At 35.7% G+C, this 10,700-nt stretch overlaps 1 protein-coding gene across 5 annotated transcripts; it reads right to left on the bottom strand.

The window, feature by feature from the left end:
• Window positions 1,542-10,345, bottom strand: LOC107606163 (F-box protein At1g78280). 5 transcript variants are annotated; one of them, XM_016308162.2, is made up of 17 exons: window positions 9,952-10,343; window positions 9,378-9,491; window positions 9,211-9,266; window positions 8,988-9,130; window positions 8,198-8,395; window positions 7,864-8,063; window positions 6,107-6,206; window positions 5,427-5,981; window positions 5,231-5,353; window positions 4,793-4,873; window positions 4,390-4,721; window positions 4,015-4,272; window positions 3,548-3,632; window positions 3,258-3,465; window positions 2,756-2,924; window positions 1,993-2,126; window positions 1,542-1,961 (listed from the first exon to the last, which is right to left on the bottom strand). In XM_016308162.2, exons 1-17 carry the CDS (start codon window positions 10,086-10,088, stop codon window positions 1,957-1,959), a joined length of 2,898 nt encoding a protein of 965 aa, XP_016163648.1. In that variant the 5' UTR covers window positions 10,089-10,343; the 3' UTR covers window positions 1,542-1,956. The 5 variants fall into 5 exon arrangements, with proteins under 5 accessions (XP_016163648.1, XP_016163650.1, XP_016163647.1 ...); XM_016308164.2 differs by having other exon boundaries at window positions 1,542-2,126; window positions 9,952-10,056; window positions 10,152-10,342; XM_016308161.2 differs by having other exon boundaries at window positions 1,542-2,126.

Below are 10,700 nucleotides of genomic sequence, written 5' to 3'. Positions count from 1 at the left end.
CAGGATCTTATCCCAAATTTTAAAATCTTGATTAAAACAACATGTACAATGCATTGAGACTACATTTTCTAAGTTTATTATTTTATTTTGAAACCAGTTTTCTAAATTCTAAGCATCTTGGGGGGACGCTACATGCATGCATGGAAAGTCGGCGACCCAATTTTAAAAAGAAACGAAAGTGGGTATCCCGTATCTAGGGTTGGCAATGGTGAGTAGGGGCAAATTTTGCCATTTTTGACTTCGTTCATAAAAATTAAATTTTAAGGAAAAGTTTAAGATCAACAACTTTATTAAATTTTGGCCAGTATATAACTAATAAAAAAAAATTTAACTATTAAATAAAATCTCAAACCTTTAAAAACATCATTGATAACTACTTAATGACTATCAATCACAAAAATTACTAACCTCCTATCACTCCTCCAAACTCTAATCCATCATATGGATATCCGCTTTTATTATTATTAAAATCTAATCAATAAAATTAAATTTTAAAATTTATATAATCATCATCATATATATTACATAAATTAAAAGTAAATTATTAAAATAATATTTAAAAATTTAAAATTATTATTTTTGGTTAGTAGTGAGCCATCAATATTTAAAAGATGTGGATTACAAATATATTATTAAAGGAAAATATTTGGTAACCAAAGAAAATCAGTAAAAAACAGTCATAACTTGCCTTATTTAGCATTCATTAATTGTTGCGATAATTAATAAATGCTAAATAAGGCAAATTCTGGCTGTTTTTTTTTTGTCTCTCTAACATTACCCATTATTAAATTATTAAATTTAAAAAAATTAGATTAATGATTAAAAGTGCTGCCAAAAAACAATAAATTCTACTAACTTTTGAACCTTTTTCAATAATAAATGTAAGATAAAATAACTTAAAAATAAGGAAAAGCCTAGGGGCCAGCAACTTTGTTAAATTCTGGCAAGCATATAACCAGCAAAGAAAAGTGAGCCATTGGATGAAATCTCACACCAATCTCACACCATTAAAACCATCATTGATAGCTATTTGATGGCTACAAATCACAAAAGTTACTGGCACCTAGCATTCCTCAAAAAAATATCCATAACTCATTTATTAAATGTAAGATAATCTTAATTAAATTCTAACGTTAGATTTTTGTATAAATAAAATAAAGTATTATATCATAACGGATCCATCGCCACATATTCCCGTTTAAGCAGGTCTCTTTGCCATCCCCAAAAGCACCTAAAAATTTGCATGCCCAGAGGAAAATGGAGACAGTTCACAGATTTCTCAAATCCTGTAAAGTACTTTGGTCTTTGTATGATCTCTAAAATTTGAATTTTGTTTTATTTATCCGCGAATTCCGACCAGCTACAAGGGTTTAGGTAACCACAGAATCTTTGTTGTTGGAGGAACAGAATGCTTGAATAACCGCGCACCATAGTTCAACAACAATCAAGTGATCAACATACGTTTCCCTTTCAGTAATAATGTGTCCTTCGAATTCGATAGATGTGGACTCAAGTTCAGAAGCAAAAACATCCATGAAATACAAGGCACGTCATCATTTAAATTTATTCGAGATTTTTGTGCGAAATTTGTCGGTCCAAAAGAGCATTTCTGTTTCTTATTCACTTGTTTTGGTTCCTCGGCCATGATTTGACACGTGTGGGTATGATTGCATGAACAATGGACAATTCGGAATCAAGCTTATCCAAGTTGTCTCTTTTCGTCTTCGAAATCTCAACATCCTGCATTATATTCTAATGTGGGCAAAAGCCACTAGAATTGCATTCTCTAAGAACCAACCAAAAACTATATAATGACTTGACATTGCATGAAGCAAAGGGATACACTTATGTTGAATTATTAGACAGAATATAATCAATGAAAGGCCACTGGCAAGTGGCAACCAATAATACAAATTTACAAGATGTCGAACAATAAATTTATGGCTACTAGACAAGTTAAGCATGAATATATATCACTCTGGGATGGTCAAGGAAAGCCATTGTAATTGTTCAACTCGCCCCACACTGTTAGCTCAACTTCTTCCCATGACTTTGCTGATCTCAATTCTTTCCATATAGTAAAAATAGCTCCCAACACATTCTCATCATGCAAAATACAATAGCACCTACAATTTGCAAAAGAAAATTAAGAAATCCAGAGTTAATTTGAAATTGCTTGCTCCTTCTTGATAGGAAGGACAAAAAAAATCTCTCTATTTCTGTAGAAGGCAGGCACACAAATATGTCTAACGCCATCTAATAACTCAAGTCAAACATTGTATTCTTGAATCTTGATGTATCTTAATCCAAGCAAAGATCAGTTGCTTTTCCACTTCAATGCAATCAAATAACTTCCTATGCATATAAAGAACAAACTCTTCATTGCTCTCAGAAATTAACAAGCATTCGAAAGGTTCAGAATTATCAATTTAACATCATGTATAGTTTTGCACCTACAGACTACTTCAAGAGTTTCAGTTATGCATTATCTGAATACTTTTATTAAGGCCATGTGCAAGGTAGACAACCATTAACATTCCTGATTCTTGAAAGTACTGATGATAATTTTGACAAGGTATCCATCTTTGCCATGCTTAGATCTTTCAGGAGAGCTTGATTGTTTCTATTCATTTATATGTGGCTAGTTCCGTATTTCCATATAACCCACACGCCCAGATTGAAATATGCAATAAAGAAAAGGTCAAAAGTAGTGGAAGAACTACTAGTATGCAAGAGAATTACCATAACTACTTACATGGCAACATATGAAAGTCGGGCATACTTCTGACCACCATCTGTTGACTCGTACTTTGATATGGGACTTGCAAAAGGAAGTTTATAGCTTTCTAAAAATCGCTTAAGGAGATCTGAATCACCTCTAAAGACATCTAAATAAATTGGTATCAAGTCAAACAGCGGATCACCTGTAAAAGAAATTAAAAAAGTTTGTTAAATCACTACCAACCAAATAGAACGTCAGAATGCTTGCGCAATGTATACATACGATAGATTGAAAACTATTAGGAAGCGAAGACTGAAGAACATCAAACAGTATTTAGGGATGATAACATTAGTCTTGTTCTAGAGAAACCGCATCATCAGTTCAAATGTACAAACAAAAGTTTCTTGTAGATATTGGAAGTTTATAAATGATAATGCCATATATTTAAAATGCTCAAAAGTAAATTATAAAACAGATGAACATTATTGTAGAAGTCGGATAAAAATTCTCGGAACAGGCAGGAAGACATACTGACCTATTGAAAGATCACTGAAATCAAGGATATAACTAGGACGCCAGGATTTCACTTCATCATAGCTGCTCAAATGACCATTTACCTTGGCAGCATCTTCTGCATTCCCACTTGAGATAGAATAAGCCGAAGATGGTTCCATGTAAATGTTATCATCCATAATATCAGAGTGAATCCAAGAGCAAGGTTTACAAGCACCCCTTGGGAGATTCTGAAGTCAAATAAAAGTAAGAAATTTGAAAACCAATTTTATTCCGCTGTATCCAGTAGGAAAGAAGTGAGTTTGGAGAAACCTCAATTATGTTTAGCAGCTTAGCAAAATCAGGCGGGACATATTCATCAATTTTCTCTATCAAACTGCTAGGGATTGGATCTCCCCTACAAAATTACGACAAATGAGAGCGAATAAGAAACTGAAGATTCATCATAAAAAATTAGTATATTATGGAAGCACAAACGCAGCAGCAGCAAATGCAACACATGGATAAGGTACAATCTAAACATGGTGAAGCAAAAGTGAAAAGGGAGTTCATAAATGCTTCATAAACACAGCTACTAAAATTTGACATTCACTGTATCTGGAAAAGCATAAAGTTAATAAATAAACTCCACGAAACTTCAAACTCCAAATTGATCAGAAGATCATTATATTGAATGCACAAACAAAAACGATACTTTTCCATCAGCAACTTCTTACATATCTTTAAATTCAAACTTCTTCAACAAGAAATTAAGGTGCTCAAAAGAAGGCAAATTATACCACTTGGTCAAACGGCTTGAAACATTCTTCCGCATCATTGTTAAGTTTCTTAGGAAGACTCCCCATTCTGCTGCAGTATTTGATTTATAATTAACAGTTGCACCACAACCATCGGTTCCAGTAAAGCTCAATTCATGTTCAATATCTGTTAAAGATGAAATATTCAAAGGTGGATGTGGTAAGAGATGAAGGTGGTTCAGCTGCTCCCCTAAGAAGGAGGCCAAGTTTGTTGCATCTTCCCATGACAGTGTGTCTCTTCTGCAGGAGAACATAGACAACATTCAGAGAAGAGAACTGCTACTTGACAAAATCAAAGATTTAGAGTTGCTCAGCGGGATGGTGAAATTATCAGTGAATCACAAGGATAAGACTTACAAATCTGCAAACATTTTCCCTTCACATCGTCTTATTATCATATATGGCCATATACTTGAGTGACCTGCTAAACTATCCGATCCATCCATTTCCATCCCAGCATTCTTATACTCAAGTTGTTTCTTGCCCCATACCCCAAATGAGAAACCATGAACATCACATTTTGTCTTGATGAGATTGCTCTTTGAAATGATGTCAGGGACTCCTTTTCCATCCCAAGTTAAATTGTTAAAAGATCCATCTTCAACATAAATGATCCCATTGGCCAAAATACTAGGAATATGTTTCTTGAGAGGGGAGTTGATTTCATGAAGTAGCCTGTAAAACTCTAGCTGTAAAAGGCACAAAATTCAAGTTAGATTTGTATGGCAGATGCAATAGAAACAGAATGGCAATAAAGTACCTCTGTGCCGAAACCATAAAGAGAAGCTTCCAGTCCTCCTTCAACAAAAATCTTAACAACAGAGTTCCCCACTAGATAAACCTATTTAGAGAACAAAAAATATTACTGTAGTTAAAAAGAAGCTTCATACTCCACAAGGACTCTATTAGGTAATCCAATAATCATACCACATGCCATCATCATGTCCTAATTTAACTAGGGAACCTTGAGGTATAGATGGCAACTAATTAATTGGGCTGCATATTGTAGTCGATCAATAAGAATGTGACAATATTCTTGAATGCAAGAGGAAAATCAGTATCAACACAAACCCAGAAAAGACCATAAATATGTTTAGGACAATAGGACAATAAAGACCATATATTTTCACAAAAGCCTAAGAAAACTAAACAAATACCAGTGAGATGAAAAGTAGTAAATAGATGAATGAAAACTCACAGGATTGCTACCCGAGCCAACTGGAAGCCTTTCATCGTCACTGGGAAGAGGCAAATTGTGGATGGCACAAATTTTTGATGCACATTCCAACCACTTGTCAGCATTTAAGGCAATACATGCCCCCTGGACATATATGTAAAATGAGGTCATAAAATCTGATAAGGTAACCACTACTTGGGGGGGACAAGAAACTAACCTTCCATATAAGCTCTCTCATTTGTGGTTTTTGAATCCAAAGCTTCGACAACCATTCTCTTAGTTCTCGTTGACCAATGCTGTTGCCTACGCTCCACGGGGAAAGGTAATGGTCTCTATCTCTATCCAAGAATATGGATAAGAACTCTATATCATAGGAAAATCCATCTTTCCATAAACCATAGTTCCTAGATGCGCCATTTACGGTACTTTCAGAATTTAGATTATCTACATCTTTGATAGTTTTGGCTCTTTTCTCTTTCCTAGACAAATCAGAATAACATGTGCTCTGTCTGACATTTTCATAAGTTTCTTCATCTAAAGCAAGCCATCCAACACGACAAACTCCTTTATGACGATAACCAGGAGCCATGTCCAAACATACAAATTCAAAATTATTTGAATTCACATAATTCTGAGTGACTGCGATAGTTGTTTCTAAATTTAAAACACAGTGCCACCATCCACTTGGAACGTAAATTGTCTCTCCTGGTAGTTGTGTACACTCAATTGGCTTATCTTCATCAGGAAGGAGAGGATAATAGTCCAACCACCACTGTAAATAAACAGAATATGATTAACCACGTCAGTAGTTGGACACAATACACTTGACATGATCATAGATCTGAACCAACATAAAGAGGATATATATAAATCACTATAAATGCAAAATTATAGTACCTGAAGTGATGACGGGGTCTCAATATTGACATCACCATCTTCTTCGTTAACATGCACTGTCACACCCAAAGGCACCTTTCCTGGAGGATATAATGCCCACCTACCAAATGCAAGTGAAAGCCTCATAACACTGCTTATTTTAAACATAATCAAGCACTAAGATACATATATATCTAAGAATCAAATTAAAACTCATGTTTATCAAAGATGCTAGATGAGTGGAGAAAGAGCACCTTGGTACCTATCTATAAGAATAAGAGAGATATACAGAGATGCAAAAAGTATAGAAAGATCAAACTCATGAGTTATACCATGAAGTTATGGAAAAAGGTGATAGAACGGAGGCTGAAACAAGAGACACAAGTAACAGAGAATCAATTTGGTTTTATGCCAGGAAGATCCACCACTGAAGCTACATATGGTGTTTATTAATTTGGAAAAATCATACGATAGGGTGCCAAGGGAGGTTTTATGGAAGGTTTTAGAAAAGAAGAAAGTAAGGATCGCATATATTCGTGCAATTAAAGACATGTATGATGGGGCTACAACTAGTGTGAAGACTCAAGATGGTGTGACAGAGAAATTTCCTATTGGTATAGGATTACACTAGGTATCATCCTTAAGTCCATACATTTTCACATTAGTCTTGGAAGTACTCACAGAGCATATCCAAGAATCTATACCATGATGCATGTTTTTTGCCGGTGATATCGTCCTTATGGGAGAGTCAAGGGAAGACATAAATAAGAAGTTGGATTTATGGAGAGAAGCTCTAAAAGTGTATAGTCTACGCATAAGCCGTAACAAGACGGAATATATAGAATGTAAGTTTGGCCCCCGAAAGAAAAACCCCAATACAGAAGTGAAGATTGGAGAAAACATCTTACAAAAAATTAAAAGTTTTAAGTATCTTGGGTGCACATAATTGAGAGATTGAACATGATGTAAATCATAGGATCCAAACAGGTTGGTCAAAATGGCGGAGCGCATCTGGTTTTATATGTGACAAAAAAGAACTTTTAAAACTTAAAAGTAAATTCTATCGCAATACTATCAGACCGGCTATGCTTTATGGTACAGAGTATTGGGTGGGCAAAAAAAGAGCACGAACATAAGTTAAGTGTGGCAGAGATGAAGATGTTGAGATAGATGAGTGGTCATACGCAATTGGATAGAATAAGGAATGAAGGTATAAGAGAGAGAATTGGAATAGCACCTATTGTGGAAAAGATGGTAGAATCGCGTCTCAAATGATTTGGATATGTGAGAAGAAGACCGACAGAGCGCTCAGTCAGATGAGATGGAAGATAGACAAGGGGTGAAAGACAGAAGAAGACCTAGGAAGATCATCCATGAAGTGGTCAAACGAGAGATCTACATGTAAATTGTCTCTCTGTAGACATGATACATGATAAAACTCAATGACGTCATTTGATCCATGTAGTCGACCCCACCTAGTGGGACAAGGCTTTGTTGTTGTTGTTGTTTATCAAAAAACAAAAACCACAATTTAAGTTAAATAACTGAACATAGCAGTGGGAATTTTATGATTTATGTCCATGTAAGTTTTACTCATGGGGCTAATTCACAAGAACAGGCTAGTTTGACATCCATACCAAACATAAGCTAAGGATTAAACTAAAACCAGAAAATGCATGTAGCTTCCTTAGATACCATATTACCATGTTACAGTAGATGTCTGTGCTACACAACCAAATAGAACTCAAAAATTCGCGTCAAGTAGCTCAATTTTTTACCTTTTACGGCCAGAAAGAAGAGTATTCCATGCACTAGTAAGAGCTGGATCAACGTGCCAAGAGGCCCCAGATCTCTGTGGTCCAATTATTAGCCACCTATAGGATGGTCTTTGTTCAGCATCTAAGATATCAAAGAAGTCTTCTTGAAAAAGATGAGGTACAGAATAATCCTTCAATAAGCTAGGTGCAACTTCAGCAAACTGTACACAAATTATTAAATAAAAATTAAAAGAACTCCCAAGCTCTCAAATTGAAAGGACAAGAATAAGAGAAGGAAATGGTGGATGGAGACAGCCAGAGCATTATTGATACATGAATATCCCTATCCAAGCACCTTTTCATCAAAAATATATAAGGGATCTTCATCATGTTGAACTTCCATGTATGAGACATAATCCTTGAATTTCATGGAGACCTTCCGAGAACTCCTTTGGGAAATTTTAAATGCTACGTCTCCATAGTTTTGCAACAGCTGATCAGTTGTCCATTTATGCCTGGCAGGCCATGTCTCAGCCAATCCAGTAAGCATAACCTGGGGTTTGTAATTCATCAAACTTGTAAACATCAACAATAAAATCCCAGTAGAAACAGAAATAGTGTCAACTACAACACAAAACATCATGTGTAATGGACCCCTTGAGTTAGATAATATTTACTTATCTCTCAAATTTCCATCTTTACAAGAAAAGAAAAACAGTACCATTGACCAAAGGTAGCTCCTATTCCTCCAAAACAAATTATGAAACAAAAAGGAACAATTAGAAGATAGAGCTTGAAGATATTGGGTGGTCCATTTACTTTAGTTTTATTAAGAAAATAAGTGATTCTTTTTAATTAAAAGATATTTGCCAAAAAGGTTTGACGGTATATTTGAAAGGGAAAAAAAACAGTAAAACCTAAAATACTCCCATGTTCTCATAAGTTGTAAAAGTTGCTTCTGAAAAAAGAAAAAGTTGCATATAGATCACTTAGCAAAAAAAAGAAACAAAACAAAAACTGAAGCAAATACACCCATTTTTTTGTTGGTTACATAGCTTAAAGATACACATTGAAATTTTGAAACATAACCATGATGAGGGAAAAAACTAATGTAGATTACTAGTATAGTTATTTTTGTTTTGTACCGGTTTCTTTGCATCATACTGGTCATAGAAATCCTTCAAGGATAGGTCTTTCCTTCTTTCCACATTTCCATCATCTGCATGAAACGACTCCAATGTGGTATGACATCGGTATAATCTCCTGTACAAAAATAAAGAGTTGAACCCTGCAGGAAGGTAAATATCCCTGGTTTAGAGGAAACATATAAATTGGCTCATAAGATCCCTGCAGAATCAAAACTGTTACCATCAAAGTATAGTAGTCGTGGTTGATACTCTTTGTATTTGTCTGGCAGATTCTCACTGCATTCATGATTCCCAATATGTAAGCATAAAAGTACAAACCAAAACAAAAAGGAAAATGGATAATGAATGTTAACTTAGAAGCATCAATGGAAGACAGGAGAAACATACTTATGCAGCAGGGTAGTTTTCTTCCAAGAGCCTTGGTACTGAAGCAAACCAGATGCCCCTTTAAGGCATAGACTCATCCACAGTGGTTCCTCATTGCACAACACGTACATGACACTGCCCACAAAGATTAACCGAAGAATGTAAATAAAAAATTGGCCAGAATCCACTGTACTCACTACTCAGTCAACCTTATCAGACTCTCTCGAGTTAACAGAGTTACAAGTTTAGGTCCCTAAATTGAGGTTACGAGCCTAACCTACTCGAGTTCAGATGAACTCTCAAGTCTGATTTTTTTTTTTTTTTCTTTTAGGGGTTAAATGCCTATATCTAAAAAATTGCTTCTTAATCAAGCCTTGTAGCATAAGCATTGCAGAACTACCGTGAAGTGAATGAATAATGAATAACGAAACGCTGTATACGAATTTCATGTATGAATCGAGATTCTGTTAAAATGATTCGACAAGAAAGAAAGCAGAGCATGGCAGCTAATGAGTAATGTGAAGCTCAAATGATGAATCAAGTGTTCATGAAGCAAAATCAAGAAAGAAAGAAAGGTAGGTATGGATGTGAATACCTGCTAACGCAGGCAAGGCGAGCAACGTCGCGGGGAGAGAGAGACTCTAAGATTGAGCAGAGGGTTTCATCGGGAAGGACCCCAAGGTCTCCGAGTGCTTCTGGCCTGCGATCTCTATGCGCTGAAGAATCATCCATCGAAACGACAAGTCGGATTCAAAAAAGAAATATGACCTCTTTCTCTTTAAGTTTAGTTTCTACCTTTCTATGCTGTGCTGCGGAGCTTCAGAAATCAGAATTATCCGTCAAAACGACAACCGAAATTGTTTTGAATTTATTTATTCATGGTTAAGCGTTGCCCGACCGCGTATTTTGAAAGCGCATCCTTATTCCTTACCGTGTGCGCGCTTTTCGTTATTGCTACGTCACCCTTCTCTCTTTCTTCCCCTCGACCGCCCAGACCAAAAATCCACTTTTACTGTTAATGGATTTGTTGATTAGATGCAAACTTGACGTATACCTCATAGGCTCATAGCGGGCTTTGACTCCCATTAAATTCGTCAGGTAGGTTAAGTGCTGAACCAGGATTGCAAAAGGATTTTTGTTAATATTTTCTATAGACTTGATTGAGGTTGGGTTCTTTCAAATGGGCCTGGTACATTTGCCCACTACAAAATGCCAAACAACGCCTAGACTACAATAATGAATTGGGTTCCACTAACCCAACATGAGGTGGAGTCTGACCCCGACATAACTTTCAATTTATCCCACAAGAAAATAATCGTAAAAGATTGTGGCAGGAGTTGTTGG

Source organism: Arachis ipaensis, chromosome B07, assembly GCF_000816755.2.
Source record: "Arachis ipaensis cultivar K30076 chromosome B07, Araip1.1, whole genome shotgun sequence".
Classification (NCBI taxonomy): Eukaryota; Viridiplantae; Streptophyta; class Magnoliopsida; order Fabales; family Fabaceae; genus Arachis; species Arachis ipaensis.
The sequence above is the reverse complement of the archived record's forward strand: the minus strand, read 5'-3'. Positions and strand labels throughout refer to the sequence as shown.

What these genes read in the sequence shown, in the direction of transcription:
- LOC107606163 (XM_016308161.2), bottom strand. Translation starts at nt 10,088, where the DNA reads ATGGATGATTCTTCAGCGCATAGAGATCGCAGGCCAGAAGCACTCGGA. An exon ending in CGCCTTGCCTGCGTTAGCAG is followed by an intron (nt 9,492 to 9,951) that starts GTATTCACATCC and finishes CTTTGTGGGCAG; the next exon opens with TGTCATGTACGTGTTGTGCA. An exon ending in TTTCAGTGATCTTTCAATAG is followed by an intron (nt 2,925 to 3,257) that starts GTCAGTATGTCT and finishes TTTCTTTTACAG; the next exon opens with GTGATCCGCTGTTTGACTTG.